The following is a 19,576-nucleotide window of genomic DNA, read 5'->3' on the forward strand; positions in this document are numbered from 1 at the left end:
TGTCCTAAAAGGGCTGGGAGGGGGGAGGCGTTCCCTATCTGTGGTGGGGAGACAGGAGAGGGCGGCCTCGGGGAGGAATCAGGTGATCTGGTATCACCTCCTTAGCCTGCTCATTGGTAAAGGGGCGGTGGGAGCAGAAGTACCTCTTGGGCTGGGTGGGTAAGAAGGAGTTGGAGCCCAGTCCACAGCGAGTGCGTACCCACTGCGGCTGGCATGGTCGTCGCTGGCCTCGCCTTGCTGGCCAGGGTGGGCCCAGGCCAGACCCAGGGCCGCCGGGGCCCCGCTCCCTGTCTTTGGACATTCCCCTGTTTAGTTGGAACCCCTCTCCTGGAAGTGGCAGGGGAGATCCAGGGCTCCCTGCCCGCTCTGACCGGTGTGGCCACCAGAGGGCGGCAGGTGGCGGAACCTGGACCTTGTGGTGCCAGGGCGCCCTCTGCTGGTGTGGTGCCAACAATGGGAAGGGCGCATACCAAGCGTGCGTGCGGAGTAGCTTCAGTCGCGTCAGACGCTTTGCGCCCCTGTGGATTTGTATAGCCCGACAAGCTCCTCTGTCCATGGGATTCTTCAGGGAAGAATATTGGAGTGGGGTGCCATGCCCTTCTCCAGGGGATCTTCCCTACCCTGGAACTGAACCTGGGTCTCCTGTGACTCCTGCATTGGCAGGCAGGTTCTTGACCACTAGCGCCACCTGGGAAACCCGTGGAAGGGAGCCTGGGGCACCTGGAATCTGCCCATTGTCCTCTGGGTTACCCACAGCGGCTTCAACTTGTGCTCTCCTGCTTGGAAACTGCCGGCCTTCCTCCCTGCCCACTCCTGTAGGGCCCAGCAGTGCAGACTCTCTAGGGTCTCCAGTGCCTGCACGCAGGCAGCCGGAGGGGTGGGGAGGTGGCTCCTTGCCTTGGCCTCCACCAGTGGAGACCTCCCTGCGGCATTGCAATCTTCAGGTTTCCTTGTTCGGAGGAGACCCTGCCCCCATTACCCGTCTTGGCTTGGTTTGTGTAAGCCCTCCTGGCAGAGTCAGTCACACATCCTCTGGGGGCTGGGCATTCCGTCAGTCCCGGGGATGAAGGCCCACTGGCCTGGTTTTAGCCCCAGAGCCTGGCATGGCTCTGTGAAGGACTTTGGGCCAGAGCTATGGAATCGACGCTTTGTTCCTTCCAAGACCAAAAGCCATTGATTCTGGATGGCCATGACCTTGACTAAATCTCTTCTTCCCAGGCTTCAGGCATCCCTTTCATTCATTAACGTGAACTTTGTTTTTTGCCTGCCTGGCTTGTGGGATCTCAGTTCCCCAACCAGGAATTGAACCCGAGCCCTGAGTAGTGAAAGCTTGGTGTCCTAATCACTGGACCACCGGGGAATTCCCTAAAGTGAACACTTATGGAGGACCCTCTGTGGTTCTAGGGACACAGTGGTGAATACAAAGTTCCCCAAAAAATCACTGAAAAAAAAATCACTGACCTTGTAGAGTTGACATTCTAGTGAGGGGGACAGACACAAACAGAGAAGTAAATATTGGAGGGTGGTGAGTTCTACAGAACAAAATTAGGAAATATCAAGTATGATCGAGACATGAAGAACAGAGACATGAAAAAATGGGACACACTATGGGAATATAGAGAGGAAGACGATTCTAGGCCAAGGGCGGAGCATCTGCAAAGGTCCTGAGGCAGGAGTGGGCTTCCCAGGTGCTCCGATGGTAAAGAATCTGCCTGCGAGGCAGGAGACCTTGGTTCGATCCCTGGGTTGGAAAGATCCCCTGGAGAAAGGAACGGCTACCCACTCCTGTATTCTGGCCTGGAGAAGTTCACGGACAGAGGAGCCTGGTGGGCTACGGTCCATGGGGTCACAAACAGTTGGACATGACTGAGCGACTAACACTTCACTTTCACTGAGGCCAGGAGTGGGACTGGCAGGTTTAAAAGACACTGAAGCGGTCAGTGTAGCTGGAGCAGAATGAGCAAGGAGGGGCCAAGACCTGGGCGTGACAGGACCAAGGTTGGGGGCCAGAGCAGGAATGTCCTTGGCGGTCATTTTGGCTTTTATTCTGAGGTAACTTATATGCAGAGTACATCATGAGAAATGCTGGGCTGGATGAAGCACAAGCTGGAATCAAGATTGCCAGGAGAAATATCAATAACCTCAGATATGCAGATGACACCACCCTTATGGCAGAAAGTGAAGAGGAACTAAAGAGCCTCTTGATGAAAGAGGAGAGTGAAAAAGTTGACTTGAAGCTCAACATTCAGAAAACTAAGATCATGGCATCCGGTCCCATCACTTCATGGCAAATAGATGGGGAAACAGTGGAAACAGTGGCTGACTTTATTTTTCTGGGCTCCAAAATCACTGCAGATGGTGATTGCAGCCATGAAATTGAAAGACGCTTACTCCTTGGAAGGAAAGCTATGACCAACCTATACAGCATATTAAAAAGCAGAGACATTACTTTGCCAATAAAGGTCCATCTAGTCAAGGCTATGGTTTTACCAGTAGTCATATATGGATGTAAGAGTTGGACTATAAAGAAAGCTGAACACCGAAGAATTGATGCTTTTGAACTGTGGTGTTGGAGAAGACTCTTGAGAGTCCCTTGGACTGCAAGGAGATCCAACCAGTACATCCTAAAGGAAATCAGTCCTGGGTGTTCATTGGAAGGACTGATGTTGAAGCTGGAACTCCAGTATTTTGGCCACCTGATCCAAAGAGCTGACTCATTTGAAAAGACCCTGATGTTGGGAAAGATTGAAAGCGGGAGGAGAAGGGGATGACAGAGGATGAGCAGGTTAGATGGCATCACTGACTCAATGGACATGAGTTTGGGTAAACTCCAGGAGTTGTTGATGGACAGGGAGGCCTGGCATGCTGTGGTTCATAGGGTCGCAAAGAGTTGGACATGACTGAACAACTGAACTGAAGGAGTTGAAAATCCCATGAACAGAGTTGCCTGGCAGGCTACAGTCCATGGGGTTGCAAAGAGTTGGACACGGCTGAGCGACTAACACTAAAGTTGCGAGCACTCGGAGGGTTTGAGGCAGTGCGTGTGTTCAGTCACTGAGTTGTGTCCCAGTCTGCGACCCCATGGCTTGTAGCCTGCCAGGCTCCTCTGTCCATGGCATTTCTCAGACAGGGATACTGGAGCCGGTTGCCATCTCCTCCAGGCTGAGGCAGAGAATGATACAATCTAATTTTTATTTTAATTTGAATATCCTGGCTCCTCTAATGAATTGTAGTTGAGTCCAGGGTAGAAGTAGGGAGATGGGTTAGGAGCCCATAGTAACAATCCAGGGGAGACATGATGGTGCCTCAGACTGGGGTGTTTACCGGGGGTGATGAGAGGCACCGCCAGCTGTGGACCACAGCAGGGAGCCCCCCACTGCCATGTCTAGTCAAGGTCAACCCCACTGTGGTTCTTCCACATCGTCAGTGAACCCTTGGGCTGCATCTCTCTCATGCTGTTTGCAGGCAGAGTTTCAAAGACAGCAAAAAAAAAAAAAATCTTGCATGCTCAGAGCACTGGGGAGATAGGGTTTGGTTACGAGGGTCCTGCTTTCACAGAATTCCAGGATTTATGTGTCATGGTGGTGACTTTTCAGACTATCATGGCACTGGTGGGGTCCAACTACAGGAGAAATACAATGAGAATTTCACCCTGAAGCATGGGTCCTGGCATCTTGTCTGGGGCAAATGCTGTACCTAACACAACTGGTTCCCGGTTTCTCATCGGCACTGCCAAGGCTGAGTGGCTGGATGGTAAGCATGTGGTCTTCGGCAGGTGCAAAGGGAGCATGACATGGTGTGGCAGGAGTGGAGGGTTTGGTTCCAGGAACGGCAAGACCAGCACGAGGCTCACCATTGCTGTCTGTGTTTCATCTTGAGCATCAGCCCTTTCCTTCCGTGACTCAGGAGAGCATTGCTCACCTGTATCTGCTGGTGACAGCCTATGATCTTTGGGCTTTTGCTGCAGTTCCTTGAGTTTCATTATTTGCCTTTCCCTCCTCCAAGTCTAGCTGGATTCCAGAGTTAAGTTTATGATTAGGAAATAAGATCTAAACAACTACAAAAGAAAGAGACAGATTGAGCATGATGTCATAGTTTTGGAACCCCATTATTGGAAGAATGATATTGCCATCAGCTGAAATGGAGAAGACTACAGGGTGGGGGCGGGGGGCGGGCAGAGCTGGATTGAAGCTGGTCTAGGGATCATTTATATCATCAATTTTTTAAAAACTTAAAAAATAGGAATTTAGAAAGGTGGTAACAATGACCCTATATGCGAGACAGCAAAAGAGACACAAATATAAAGCACAGACTTTTGGACTCTGTGGGAGAAGATGAGGGTGGGATAATTTGAGAGAATAGCATTGAAACATGTCTATTACCATATGTGAAATAGATCACCAGCCCAAGTCCGATGCATGGAACAGGGCTCTCGAAGCCGGTGCACTGGGACAACCCTGAGGGGTGGGGTGGGGAGGCAGGTGGGAGGGGTCTCAGGACGGGGGACACGTGTACACCCATGGCCGATTCATGTCAGTGTATGGCAAAAACCACCACAATGTTGTAAAGTAATTAGCCTCCAATTAAAATAAATTAATTAATTTTTTAAAAAACTTTAAAAAATTATTTATTTTTGGCTGTGCAGGGGTCTTCATTGCTGTGAGGGCTTTTCTTTAGTTGTGATGAGTGGGGGACTACTCTCTAGCTGTGATGCACGCGTTTCTCATTGTGCTGGCTTCTCTTGTCATGGAGCACGGGCTCGAGAGCACAGGCTCAGTAGTTGTGGCACACAGGCTTAGTTAAGTTTTGATGCACGTGGGATCCTCTCGTATCAGGGATGGAACCCAAGTCTCCTGCATTGGCAGGTGGATTTTTTACCACTGAGCTACAAGGGAAGCCCTTATCATTACTATTTTTAATTTGATTTATTTTTGGCTGTGCTGGGTCTAATATCCCACATGTTGCACAATGTGGCCAAAACAAGGAAAGATTCACACACACGATTTCATGTAATTCCAAAAGGAATTCATGTCCTTTTCCGTGGAGAGAGGAGCCTGGCGAGCTGCAGTCCATGGGGTCACAAGAAGTTGTACACGACTGAGTGGCTAACAGTTTGGGGGCTTCCCTGGTGGCTCAGATGGTAAAGAATATTCCTGCAATCCAGGACACCCAGGTTTGATCCCTGGGTCAAGAAGATCCCCTGGAGAAGGAAATGGCTAAGCTCTCCAGTATTCTTGCCTGGAGAATTCCATGGACAGAGGAGCCTGGTGGGCTACATTGCATGGCATTGCAAAGAGTCAGACATGACTGAGTGATTAACACTTTCACTTTTTCCCTCCCTCATCCCCGTATTGCCCCTTCCCCTTCCTTCTCCCTACTAGTAACCTCTAGTTTGTTCTCTATGTCTGTGAGTCTGTTTCTTGTTTTATTCACTAGAAACCACAGTCAGAGAAAACTAACCAATCTAATCACATGGACCACAGCCTTGTCTAACTCAATGAAACTATGAGCCATGCCAGGTAGGGCCACTCAAGACGGATGGGTCATGGTGGAGAGGTCTGACAAAATGTGGTCCACTGGAGAAGGGAATGGCAAACCACTTCAGTATTCTTGCCTTGAGAACCCCATGAACAGTATGAAAAGGCAAAAAGATAGTGCACTGAAAGATGAACTCCCCAGGTCGGTAGGTGCCCAATTTGCTACTGGAGATCAGTGGAGAAATAACTCCAGAAAGAATGAAGAGACGGAGCCAAAGCAAAAACAACACCCAGTTGTGGATGTGGAAGCAAGGCCCAATGCTGTAAAAGCAATATTGCGTAGGAACCTGGAATGTTAGGTCCATGAATCAAGGCAAATTGGAAGTGGTCAAATAGGAGATGGCAAGAGTGAACATCATTTTAGGAATCAGCGAACTAAAATGGACTGGAATCCAGTCCAATGGGTGAATTTAACTCAGATGACCATTATATCCACTACCGTGGGCAAGAATCCCTTAGAAGAAATGGAGTAGCCATCATAGTCAACAAAAGAGTCCGAAATGCAGCACTTGGATGCAATCTCAAAAATGACATAATGATCTCTGTTCATTTCCAAGGCAAAGCATTCAATATCACAGTAATCCAAGTCTATGCCCCGATCAGTAATGCTGAAGAAGCTGAAGTTGAATGGTTCTATGAAGACTTTTTAGAACTAACACGCAAAAAGATGTCCTTTTCATTATAGGGGACTGGAATTCAAAAGTAGGAAGTCAAGAAACACCTGGAGTAACAGGCAAATTTGACTTTGGAGTACAGGATGAAGCAGGGCAAAGGCTAATAGAGTTTTGCCAACAGAATGCACTGGTCATAGCAAACACCCTCTTCCAACAACACAGTTCAGTCGCTCAATTGTGTCTGACTCTTTGCGACCCCATAAACCGCAGCACGCCAGGCCTCCCTGTCCATCACCAACTCCTGGAGTTTACTCAAACTCATGTCCATTGAGTCGATGACGTCATCCAGTCATCTCATCCTCCGTTGTCCCCTTCTCCTCCTGCCCTCAATCTTTCCCAGCATCAGGGTCTTTTCCAATGAGTCAGCTCTTCCATTCAGGTGGCCAAAGTAGTGGAGTTTCAGCTTCAATATCAGTGCTTCCAATGAATGCCCAGGACTAATCTCCTTTATGATGGACTGGTTGGATCTCCTTGCAGTCCAACAGACTCTCAAGAGTCTTCTCCAACACCACAGTTCAAAAGCACCAATTATTTTACGCTCAACTTTATAGTCCAACTCTCACATCCATACATGACCACTGGAAAAACAATAGCCTTGACTAGATGGACCTTTGTTGGCAAAGTAATGTCTCTGCTTTTTAATATTCTGTATAGGTTGGTCATAGCTTTACTTCCAAGGAGTAAGTGTCTTTTAATCTCATGGCTGCAATCACCATCTGCAGTGATTTGGAGCCCAGAAAAATAAAGTCAGCCACTGTTTCCACTCTTTGCCCATCTATCTGCCATGAAGTGATGGGACCGGATGCCATGATCTTCATTTTCTGAATGTTGAGCTTTAAGCCAACTTTTTCACTCTCCTCTTTCACTTTCATCAAGAGGGTTTTTAGTTCCTCTTCACTTTCTGCCATAAGGGTCGTGTCATCTGTATATCTGAGGTTATTGATATTTCTCCTGGCAATCTTGATTCCAGCTTGTGCTTCATCCAGCCCAGCATTTCTCATGATGTACTCTGCATATAAGTTAAATAAGCAGGGTGACAATATACAGCCTTGACGCACTCCTTTTCCTATTTGGAACCAGTCTGTTGTTCCATGTCCAGTTCTAACTGTTGCTTCCTGACCTGCATACAGGTTTCTCAAGAGGCAGGTCAGGCAGAGAAGACTCTACACACGGACGTCACCAAATGGCCAATGCTTAAATCAGATTGATTATATTCTTTGCAGCCAAAGATGGAGAAGCTCTATACAGTCAGCAAAAACAAGACTGGAAGCTGACTGTGGCTCAGATCATGAACTCCTTATTGTCAAATTCAGACTTAAATTGAAGAAAGTAGGGAAACCACTAGACCATTCAGACCACTAGACCTAAATCAAATCCCTTACGATTATACAGTGAAAGTAAGAAATAGATTTAAGGGACTAAATCTGATAGAGGGCCTGATGAACTATAGATGGAGGTTCGTGTACAGGAGACAGGGATCAAGACCATCCTCAAGAAAAAGAAATGCAAAAAAGCAAAATGGCTCCCTGAGGAGGCCTTACAAATAGCTGTGAAAAGAAGAGAAGTGAAAAGCAAAGGAGAAAAGGAAAGATAAACCCATTTGAATGCAAAGTTCCAAAGAATAGCAAGGAGAGATAAGAAAGTCTTCCTCAGTGATCAGGGCAAAGAAATAGAGGAAAATAATAGAATGGGAAAGACTAGAGATCTCTCCAAGAAAATTAGAGATACCAAGGAAACATTTCATGCAAAGATGGGCACAATAAAGGACAGAAATGGTATGGACCTAACAGAAGCAGAAGATATTAAGAAGAGGTGGCAAGAATACACAGAAGAACTGTACAAAAAAGATCTTGATGATGCAGATAATCACGATGGTGTGATCACTCACCTAGAGCCAGACATCCTGGAATGTGAAGTCAAGTGGGTCTTAGGAAGCATCACTACAAACAAAGCTAGTGGAGGTGATGGAATTCCAGTTGAACTATTTCAAATCCTAAAAGATGATGCTGTGAAAGTGCTGAACTCAATATGCCAGCAAATTTGGAAAACTCAGGAGTGGCCACAGGACTGGAAAAATTCAGTTTTCATTCCAATCCCTAAGAAAGGCAATGACAAAGAATGCTCAAACTACCACACAATTGCACTAATCTCACATGCTAGAAATGTAACGCTCAAAATTCTCCAAGCCAGGCTTCAATAACCATAAACTTCCAGACACTCAAGCTAGATTTAGAAATGGCAAAGGAACCAGAGATCAAATTGCCAACATCAGTTGGATCATTGAAAAAGCAAGAGAATTCCAGAAAAACATCTATCTCTGCTCTATTGACTATGCCAAAGCCTTTGACTGTGTGGATCACAGTAAACTCTGGAAAATTCTGAAAGAGATGGGAATACCAGACCACCTGACCTGCTCTTGAGAAATCTGTATGCAGATCAGGAAGCAACAGTTAGAACTGGACATGGAACAACAGACTGGTTCCAAACAGGAAAAGGAGTGCGTCAAGGCTGTATATTGTCACCCTGCTTATTCAACTTATATGCAGAGTACATCATGAGAAATGCTGGGCTGGATGAAGCACAAGCTGGTATTAAGATTGCTGGGAGAAATATCAATAACCTCAGATATGCAGATGACACCACACTTATGGCAGAAAGTAAAGAAGAACTAAAGAGCCTCTTGATGAAAGTGAAAGAGGAGAGTGAAAAAGTTGGCTTGAAGCTCAACATTCAGAAAACGAAGATCATGGCATCTAGTCTCATCACTTCATAGATGGGCAAAGAGTGGAAACAGTGGCTGACTTTATTTTTCTGGGCTCCAAAATCACTGCAGATGGTGATTGCAGCCATGAGATTAAAAGACACTTACTCCTTGGAAGTAAAGTTATGACCAACCTATACAGCATATTAAAAAGCAGAGACATTACTTTGCCAACAAAGGTCCATCTAGTCAAGGCTATTGTTTTTCCAGTGGTCATGTATGGATGTGAGAATTGGTTATAAACAAAGCTGAGCACAGAAGAATTGGTGCTTTTGAACTGTGGTGTTGGAGAAGACTCTCGAGAGTCTGTTGGACTGCAAGGAGATCCAACCAGTCCATCCTAAAGGAAATCAGTCCTGATTTTCATTGGAAGGACTGATGCTGAAGCTGAAACTCCACTACTTTGGCCACCTGAATGGAAGAGCTGACTCATTGGAAAAGACCCTGATGCTGGGAAAGATTGAGGGCAGGAGGAGAAGGGGACGACGGAGGATGAGATGACTGGATGGCATCATCGACTCAATGGACATGAGTTTGAGTAAACTCCGGGAGTTGGTGATGGACAGGGAGGCCTGGCGTGCTGTAGTCCATGGTGTCGCAAAGAGTCGGACCCGACTGAGCAACTGAACTGAACTTGTTGTATTTTTTTTAGATTCCACATATAAGTGATATCATACTGTATTTGTCTCTGTACTTAGATAATATTTCACAAATGTAAACAGTCATTTCACCACTACTACACAGAAGATGCGGAATGTATACATCTGTCTCCCAAACCTCCCCTGTGCATCTCTGCCATCAGTTCCCTTCTTCCACCCCAGTCCCTGAAAAGCACTGATCTGTTTGCTGTCCCTGTGATTTTTGCCTTTTCCAAACTGTCACCCAGATGGAATCATGCAGTGCCTGGGCTTTTGTGTCTGTCTTCTTTTACCCAGTTTTATTTGGAAGCTTTATACAAAACTGAGCTTTAAAATCTTCCATAATACTTTATACTAGTTTCTAATCCTAACAGATATTATGAAGAATGAATTTTGAAATTTTCACTAAGACTTTCAAACATCCCCCGAATACCCACTAGACTACTCAAATGCTGTGTAAATATTTTGGTTTTCTGTGCGTGCCCAGCCGTGAAAAAATGCTGGGATACCTTGCCCCAAGGCACACCCACTGCTTGGGGGATGCATGGAAACTGTGAGAATGTGAGAGGGGATGGGGGCAGGGGGCAAGAACAGGTCTCCTCCTCCTTCCGGGTGACTACTTCAAATCCGCTTTGCCTTTCCCATCTGTTACCCCCCCAACCCCCACCACAGGTCAGTACAATTGTGTGTAAAACCAAAAGACAAGGGGCTTTGTTAGGCATAAAAGGCAGGAGCTTCGGGCATTGGCAATTTGCCAGCTCCTTCGCCTGCTTAGGGAGCATTTTGTCTTCCTTCCTGTTTCTTAGTCAAATTGTAGATGCCGGAGAAGAGTGACTTCCCTGGTGGTCCAGTGATTAGGACTCTGCTTTCACCGCTGAGGGCCCTGGTTCATTCCCTGGTGGGGAACTGAGATCCTACGAACCAAGGGGTGGCCAAAATAAAAAAATTAAAGGATGCTGGAGAAGAGCCCTTCCTGCAAACCTGCTAGCCACAGCATAGGCGCTGGGGGCAGAGAAGCCTAGTTTGAGTTGTCTCAGCCCTTTCTAACTCCGTGAGCAGAGGCAAGTATCCTGACTTCTCTCCAGGTTCGGTTTTCTGCTCTGTAAAATGGGGTTACACTCAAGCTAGCCTCACCAGATATCTGGAGGATTCATTGAGTTAATGCAGGTGAGTGTGGTGCCTGGCACACGGTGACCCTCCAGACAATGTCAGAGAATCTGGATGAATGTGGGTGGTCTGCCTGAGTCAGAGGAAAAAGTCAGATGGGGCAGAGGGTGGGGGGGGGGGTGTCTCTGGAAACAGGTAAACTCCAGTTTGACCTCTGCCACTTATGACTGGATGATCTCACCGACTCAATGGACACGAATTTGAGCAAATTCAAACTCAGGTCCGGGAGATGGTGAGGGACGGGAAAGCCTGGCGTGCTACAGTCCACAGCATCGCAAAGAGTTGGACAAAACTTAGCAACAGAACAACAACTTAATTATCTGTGGCCTTCAAGCCTGCTCCTTCTCCTCTCTTTGAAATGCCTGTTTCTCTTTATTAAAATGAGGAGAATGACCGGATATGCCTTCCAAGGTCCCTCCCCGGTGGTCAAGCAAGTGGTTCTCAAACTCTACAGTGCATCTGAATTACCTGGAGAACTTGTTAGAACAAGATGGCTGCCTGGGAGAAATTTCTCTGCCTGCTCAGATCTATTCAGGACTTGAAATCTCTCAAATTAACCTGAAAGAAAGCCAGACCCTGTTTGGAGCACAGATTCCTTCTCTCCTGGGCAGTGTTTTGGTGGTTGCATCAGGGCCCTGGAGGAGGTGTTCCAGGAGAGAGCTGGTAATTAGGCCCTTGGGCAAATGGAGAGTCCTCTGCAGAGCCTGAGGACGCTTCAGGGAGCCTCATGCAGGGCTGGGGCCAGTGCTGGGGCTGACCGCTCCTCCTTCATCTGTGATGATTCCTAATGAGCTGGAAAAGCTCATGTTCGTTGTTGAAATTTAGAGGAACAGAATGAGGAAACTAAAATTGTCAGTATTAACATTTTGAGATAGTACCTTCTGGGCTAAAAAAAAATTTTTTTTAAGCTTTTATTACTTAAGCTGAGTTGTGGCTCCATTAGTGTTTGTTTCATTATGCATCTTTTTTTTTGCCATACTGCACAGAATGTGGGAATTCTAATTCCCTCACCAGTGGTCAAACCTGGGCCCCTGCGGTGGAAGCTGGGAGTCCTAACTGCTGGACCACCAGGGAAGTCTTGATTTTTATTGTGTATCTTTATATGGAGCATATGTATTACGTTTGGGTGGGATTGTGTCTGTGAAAAGTTAATATGTTGAAGTCCTAGCCCCCAGTACCTCAGTTCAGTTCAGTCGCTCATTTGTGTCCGACTCTGCGACCTCATGGACTGCAGCACGTCAGGCCTCCCTGTCCATCACCAACTCCCGGAGTCCACCCAAACCCATGTCCTTCGAGTCGATGATGCCATCCAACCATCTCATATTCTGTTGTCCCCTTCTCCTCCTGCAGAATGCGATTTTATTTGGAAATAGAGTTGTTGTAGATGGAACTAGTGAGGATGAAGTCATACTGGAAAAGGATGGGCCCCAATCCACTGCAACTACTATCCTTATAAAATGGGGAAATTGAGAAGCAGACAGGCACGCACATGCAGAGGGCCATTGGTAGGCTGAATTCTGCTGCCTAGGAACTGCCAAAGCCTAGGGGTGAGCCCTGGACTAGATCCTTCCCAAGCACCGTGAGAGGGAGCGTGGCCTTGCCAAGACTATTTTTTGGTTAATTTTCTCTTTTCTTATTTATTTTTGGCTGTGCTGGGTCTTCGCTGCTGCTCGCAGGCTTTCTCCAGTTTCGGTGAGCAGCGGCTACTCTTCAAGCGGTTGGCTGGCACCCTGCTGTGGCGTCTTCGCTCACGGCTGAGCACAGGCTCTAGGCGCCCGGGCTTTAGTCGTTGCAGCATGTGGGCTCAGTAGCTGTGGCGCATGGGCTTAGCTGCTCCGCAGCACAGGAAATCTTCCCAGACGAGGGATCGAACCCACGTCCCCTGCTTTGGCAGGCGGATTCTTATCCACTGCACCACCAAGGAAGCCCCTGGTCAACACCTTGGTCTCAGACTTCTGGCCTTTGGAACTATTGTTTGGCTCTGTTTATTTATTTATTTATTTTTTAAGAAGTTGAATATTTTATTATTAAATTGTTTATTCTCCTGCAAGGCTGTTGCTTCACTGTATAAAAATAGCACCAGCAAACACAGTATATTGCAAAGTTAAGACAGTAATATCCTTCACTGGACACTATACAACTAACAAACTTTTCTCCACTGCCAGTTATTTCTAGTGGGAAGATCATTTTGACCCAAATCCAAGGATAGCTGTAAGCAAGTTACAATGTCATATAAGGTATAAGATAACCATGTTATCCTTGAATTACATAATTTTTGTAATTAGTTTTATCAGAGATAATTTCAGGAATTCTGAATAGTATAACTGGACCCTAGCCTAAAAATCACAGGATGCTGTGGAAAAGATAGTGTTTATCTGAAGGCATTAGAAAGTTAAGGGGTATTTTCTTCAGGAAACATTGTTACAAGTAGTTTCTTTTGCTAAAAGTTGCTTTTTAAATATCTATCCACCACTAATTTAAGACAACTATGCTAGATTAAGTTGTTTCAAAGTAGTTTATTTAGGGGTTCCATTTTCATTCCTCAATAGATTTTATGTATTTTTCATATGCTTCTTCACTCATTAGTTCATCTAGTTCTGAAGGGTTACTGAATGTCATCTTGATCAGCCAACCATCTTTATAACAAGACTTGTTGACAAGTCCTGGATTTTCTGCTAGAGCTTTATTAATTTGTGTTACTTCTCCTGATAGAGGGGAATAGAGTTCACTAGCAGCTTTCACACTTTCCAAAGCACCAAACTCCTCTTGTTTATTCAACTTTGTCCCAACTTCAGGCAGACTACAGTAAACAACATCTCCCAAAGCTTCCTGTGCAAAATTGCTGATTCCCACTGTTCCAACGCCGTTTTCTGTTGTTACCCATTCGTGTTTTTCTGTGAATTTCCGCACCGACAGCAGAGCAGGGCCGGTGCGCAGTGCCCGGACGGCCCCCGCCCGCAGTCCCAGGGCCGCGGCGAGCAGGGTGCGCTGGGTGCCGAGATGGCGCGCAGGCTGCCGACTGCGGCCCGCACGCTCCGCACCGCTTGCAGCGCCATGTTCGCACGGGTGTGGCTCTGTTTAGTTTCTGTTGTTTTGTTCACCTAGCGCGTGGTACTTTATCACAGCAGCCCTAGCAAACTAATACACTTTACATACCCCCTTTCGTTCATAATTTTTAAGAGAATATATGAGAATAATACAAGAAACATCCATGTATCCTCTAGCTCAAATTTTGTTTTTTTCTTTATGAATATATATATATATATATATCTCTTCAGCCTCCCAAATATATACATGGTCTTATATTGAACTTACTGTTCCTACAATGTATTTTTTCAACCAATAGATCATGATTATTTTTCTCCAACAAGTTTTTGATCTGTTGATTTTTTTGACTAGAAACATGTCCCTTTACAAAAATACTTAAACATGATAGAAATCTACATCTTACAAGTGAAAATCTCTAACTCTACCTTCCAGAAACAATCAGTCCTGAGAGTTCAGTGTGTAGTCCTCCAGAGTTTTTTTATAAGTATGTATCAACATGCTGCTGCTAAGTCACTTCAGTTGTGTCCAACTCTGTGCGACCCCATAGATGGCAGCCCACCAGGCTCTCCCGTCCCTGGGATTCTCCAGGCAAGAACACAGGAGTGGGTTGCCATTTCCTTCTCCAATGCATGAAAGTGAAAAGTGAAAGTGAAGTTGCTCAGTCGTGTCTGACTCTTAGTTACCTCAGGGACTGCAGCCTACAAGGCTCCTCTGTCCATGGGATATTCCAGGCAAGAGTACTGGAGTGGGTTGCCATTGCCTTCTCCATATATCAACATACACCGGTTATTTTCCTACACAAATGGCATCATGGTTGACTTACAGCTTTGCAGCTCGCCTTTATTTTTCTCAGCTCTGTGTTTGGAGATCTTTATACCTCAGAACAATTGACCTTATTTTTAATGGCTCAGTCATCTTTCCTTGAATATATGTAATGTAATTTATCAAGTGGGATTCCCTGGTGGCTCAGTGGGAAAGAATCTGCCTGCTAATGCAGGAGATTTGAGACGCTGGTTTGATCTCTGGGTCAGGAAGATCCCTAGGAGGAGGGCATGGCAACCCACTCCAGTATTCTTGCCTGGAGAATCCCACGGACAGAGGAGCCTGGTGGTTTACAACCCATAGGGTCGCAGAGAGTTGGATACAACTGAAGTTACTTAGCACTCATGCACAATTTATCAAGTAGCTAAAATTCTTAATCCTTTCACAAATATTAGTCATTTCAGTGAGACCTCAGGTTAGACAGATCTGTAAGCTGGGATACAGAATCTACAAGTGCCCCACCCCCACCCTACCCTAACTAGTCTGTATTCTCAACTGAACTGGACCAATCATTCTTTCTTCTTTTTTAATCTTTATTTACTTAGCTGTACAGGGCTTAGTTGCAGCACACGGGATCTTCAGTCTTTATTGTGGTATGCAGGATTTTTAGTTGCAGCATGTGGGATCTAGTTCCTTGATCAGGGATCAAACCTGGGCCCCCTGCACTGGGAGAGTGGAGTCTCAGCTACTGGACCACCAGGGAAGTTCCTGAATCAGTCATTCTTGCACCAGATTTCAGATAGAATATGCACAGGTGTACACTAGTCTTCCCAGTCAGCTCAGTGGTAAAAATTTCACCTGCAATGCAGGAGAGCCGAGTTTGATCCCTGGGTTGGGAAGATCCCCTGGAGAAGGAAATGCAACCCACTCTAATATTCTTGCCTGGGAAATCCCATGGACAGAGGAGCCTGGTGGGCTACAGTCCATGGGGTTGCAAAAGAGTTGGACATGACTGGGCACACACTGGGTAAATACATACTATCAATCACTTTTTTTTTCTTTTAATTCCACTTTTGCTCTGAATCATACAAAGTTTCCTTTTCCAGAAGTCTGGACCACATGAATCCCTTTTTTTGCTAGTCTAAAGGTGAGCTTGAGGGGACTCCTTTCCCCTTTTTTCCCTGAGTCTCTCACCTCTTGGGAAGGTAAAGAAGGGGGAGTTCAAGTAAAGCCATGGTAAAGACAACAAGGGCTGAAGGAGAATTTCTCTTTAAGGTCGAAATCTTCATATACCTCCATGGTTATTCCATTAAAATATATTCTCAAGTGTGTAATTTCTGGCTCAAAGAGGATGTTGAGTGTTGGGTTTTTGGAGTACAATGCTCAATCATCCTATCAAAAGGTTACATCAATTTTTAAATCTACCAGCCATGTATGGGACTGCTTGTTTCCCAATATCATCAGTGTTGGGTGGGCCCCTTAAAAAAATAACAAAGAGGGTGGTGCTGACCAGGCTCAGAGTGGCTTGAATTCAGAAAATACGATCCATCACTTTTTGTCCTTTAGGCTAAGATAAAGTGCATAAAACACGATCCAGATCCAAAGTGACATCAGGGAATTTCCTGGCAGTCCAGTGGTTAGGACTCTGTGCTTCCACTGCAGGGGGAAGTGGGTTCGATCCCTGGTTGGGGAACTAAGGTTCTGCAAGCTGTATGGTGCAACCAAAAAATACCAGAATCATTCGAATTCTGTACCTGCATTTTTCAAATACCACAAAAGGGACAGATATCCAGACCACAGTATACTTTAAAGTCCCCCTTTTCTTCCCAACCACACGTCCTTCACACACTACAGGTGTCCCCGTTCCTCTGTCTTCAGCACCCGACCAATACCTCTCTGTTCCCCTTCTTGTGAGATTTTCCTCATCATCTTTCCTGTCACTTACCTCTAGCGTGTGTGTGCACATGTGCATGTGTGCATGTTTGTGTGTATTAAGGTGGTGACCTCTCCACCTTTCTCTATCACAAAAGCCCCAAAGAACCGCACCAACTCAGAAAGACCCTCCTCAAACGGTAGGTAGGGGACAAAACCGCAGGCAAAATCCTTCAGTGGGTGGGGAGGAAAAAGCTTTAAGCATTCCATCTGGTCATGCTAAAGTGGTTGGCTGTGCGCTCCTTGAAGGCCAAGTGGGACATGTTAGTTTGGTGTCCCTTACACTGGGCTTAGCACACAGTTAGGGACTTAATGTTCATTCATTGAATGTGGGAGCACTGAGAATTGATCAACTCTTGTGCTGGGGGTTGCAAGAGACATTCCACAGAGATGTTTGACCTAGGCCTGTAAACAAGATTACCTTGGGCTGCTCAGAATGACATCACTTCCTTTCAAGTGGGGGATAAGGTGGTGGAAGTTAAAGGTGAGGGAAGGTGAAGAGGAGGAGGAAATTCCACTGGATGGCTTTGTTTTCCCCCTCTATGAAAAAGGAGAGTTGGTGTATGGGATGCGGAAGAGGCAAAGATTTGGAAAAGCCAGTGTGGGGAGTTGGAGGGCTTCAGGAATGAATTAGACACTTGCTGGACCGTGGTAAAGGCTCATCTGAGGGTGAAAGAAATGATTTGTGTGTTTGATCTTTGGGGAGACTCACTCAGGTGGTTGGATTACAGTAGTGATTGGGGCTCCATCACTTAACAGGGAGAAAATGAAATGGATAAAGGGAGTGGATGGCTCCCTAACACCGATGAATGACTACACATTAGACAGTGGGGGGTGGGGAGGCAGACAGCAGAAGTAGTAGTTTTGTTTGGAGGGGGAGGAGAGCTGGAACTTGAGATTTAGAGCGAACAGGTGTGTAGATCTTGGGCCTGCACGGCTGAAGTGCGGGCAAAGTCATGGAGATGATGTTAAGGAACTGAGACCAGGCTGGCCCTGAGGATGTCCAAGTCTTCCAGAATCCAGGGTGGTTCCATGAGCCACGTGACAGCCCCCCCCCCCCCCAACCCCAGATTGGCTGACAGTGAAGCATAGTTGAGAAGATGGCGACTCAGCGAGAACTTCAGCGGAATAGGTCTGTACACACAGCAGGGTATACTGTGCAGGAGGGCGGTGAGGATCTTGGGGAACGAGCAGTCCCTTCCTTCAGCGTGGACGAAGACAGACGGTGTGGGACGGTGAGAGAGTCTGGGTGGTGTGCAGAAGTGGGGGTCCATCTCTGCACCAACGGAGGGGGAGAAGAGACAGGACTGTATTTCCAGACGCAGTGCACAGCAGCTGCGGACACACGAACTTACTTGGTGACCCCTCTCTGAGCCCAGACGGTAAAGCGTCTGCCTGTTATGCGGGAAGACCTGGGTTCGATCCCTGGGTCGGGAAGATCCCTTGGAGAAGGACATGGCAACCCACTCCAGTCCTCTTGCCTGGAAAACTGCATGGATGGAAGAGCCTGGTAGGCTACAGTCCATGGGGGTCGCAAAGAGTCGGACAGGACTGAGGGACTTCACAGGTTCACTCAGCCCATCGGCCCAATACGAAGGCGGGCTGGAATTTGGTTGCTACCCTAAGTGAGGGAAACCGAGGACTACGGGGTGAAAATGGCGGAGGCGGGGGGTTAAGCTCGGCCTTGAACGGCTAGACAAGCCGGGGCAGGGCCCTTCGGTGGCGTCGCGCGTCTCCATGACGACGCGGCGCGGCGCCCGGAAGAGGGCGGGGCTTCTGCTGCAGCCGCTGCTGGCGAGGCATCTCTGTGACGCCGGGGGCTGGGCCTAAATGGCTAAACCCGAGAGGCTCCCGGGGGGGTTTGAACTGGCCAATGGGCGAGCTGCCGACCGGGTGTCGGAAAAGGAGGCGGAAGCGGGGAGGAGTCGCCGCCGGGGCCGGACTGCATCCGCCGCGGCGTCTCCATGGCACGGCCCTGGCCTCCGACTTCAACGACTTCATAAGGCGGCGTTTCTGGGCGCAGCCGTGTCGCTCCTGGTGAGAGGCCGCCGGGAGGCGGGACCCAGGCCGCTCCGGGTTGGGGGGGCGCCCCCTTCGGGATCGCTGGGTCCCGCTGCCCAGACACCCCCCCCTCACCCACCCAGGCCGCCCCCCGCCTGCACGCTTGTCCCGCTCCGGTCAGAATCTGGACCAGCACCCCCTCTGCCCCGCCCACCGGCGCGGGCCTTCTTCTCCCGCTAACGGGCGGGCCTCTCCTCACCTGGCCACACCGGCAGGGCGCTCTGCCACCTCCTCCTCTGCTGCCCTCCGGCAGGGCTTCGCCCTCCTCTCTATGGGCAGAAACGGGGCCCCTCCAGCCCGCTGGTGGGTGGTCGTCCTTCCTCTCTCCGCCGACGGAGACTGGGCCCGCACCCTCTTTTGCCCCGGCCGGTGGGGCCCGCCCCGTCCGCCTCGCCCTCCCTGGAGCGCATCGGCCCGACGGTTATTTGGGCCGGGCTCCTCGTAGGCAAGCGCTGTCCTCGGGGACCGCCTCCCGACCTGGTTTAGAAGGGCCTCCCTGGTCCAGCGGGCTTCCCTCCTGGGGAATCCTGCCCCCGGCTCCCTGCCACAACCCGGCGTCGACCCCGCTCTTAACTAGGATACTAAAATCCCAGGGCCGCCGCTGCTGCTGCGCCCTTGGAGCAATTTTTCCCTCCGCCGTCGGGGGGTGGCCCACTCGCTGCCCCCTTTGCCCCGCCCCAGCAACCTCCGCTCCTCCCTCCTCCAATTGCTGTTGGCCTTCTCGGGTGTCTATTCTGCCGGGAACGCCCCTTCTCCTAGGAGACTGTTGACCTGGCCCCGCCCCGAATGTCCCTCCAGCTCCCAGCGCCGGTTCCGGCCCTCTGGGGCCCACCTGGGGCCTAGCGGTTTTCTCCCAACTTCCTCGTAACGCTAGCCAGCATCTCAGGTTTCCACCACCCCCGCCCTGGTGACCACCCCGCCATCCCTCTTGCTGGGGGGCCTGGGTGTGGTGGTCCATTTCCCTCGAAGTTCCGCCCCCTGTTGTCCCTCCCTAGG

At 48.3% G+C, this 19,576-nt stretch overlaps 1 protein-coding gene, 1 long non-coding RNA gene and 2 pseudogenes across 24 annotated transcripts in view; 2 read left to right on the forward strand and 2 right to left on the reverse strand.

Annotated features, from left to right (window-relative positions):
• The first annotated feature begins 460 nt into the window (after positions 1-460).
• LOC139030627 (peptidyl-prolyl cis-trans isomerase A pseudogene) lies at positions 461-4,143 on the forward strand (annotated as a pseudogene).
• A 9,130-nt stretch (positions 4,144-13,273) lies between these two features.
• LOC110125705 (glycine cleavage system H protein, mitochondrial pseudogene) lies at positions 13,274-13,848 on the reverse strand (annotated as a pseudogene).
• A 1,784-nt stretch (positions 13,849-15,632) lies between these two features.
• Positions 15,633-18,869, reverse strand: LOC139030813 (uncharacterized). The gene is made up of 2 exons (XR_011483212.1): positions 18,780-18,869; positions 15,633-17,795 (listed from the first exon to the last, which is right to left on the reverse strand). It is a non-coding gene; the product is annotated as an uncharacterized lncRNA (long non-coding RNA).
• Positions 17,562-19,576, forward strand: part of ODF2 (outer dense fiber of sperm tails 2) — a 30,780-nt gene continuing 28,765 nt past the window's right edge. For 8 of the 23 annotated variants that reach the window (XM_070454033.1, XM_070454035.1, XM_020874996.2 and 5 more), the window contains exon 1: positions 18,378-18,556. In XM_070454033.1, the coding sequence (XP_070310134.1) occupies positions 18,393-18,556 (164 nt within the window). In that variant the 5' untranslated portion in view covers positions 18,378-18,392. Of the gene's footprint in view, positions 17,652-18,377; positions 18,557-18,747; positions 18,884-19,332; positions 19,467-19,576 lie in introns of those variants that run through there. The other 15 variants (XM_070454048.1, XM_070454076.1, XM_020874984.2 and 12 more) reach the window with 11 other exon arrangements.

Source organism: Odocoileus virginianus, chromosome 2, assembly GCF_023699985.2.
Source record: "Odocoileus virginianus isolate 20LAN1187 ecotype Illinois chromosome 2, Ovbor_1.2, whole genome shotgun sequence".
NCBI classification, from domain to species: domain Eukaryota; kingdom Metazoa; phylum Chordata; class Mammalia; order Artiodactyla; family Cervidae; genus Odocoileus; species Odocoileus virginianus.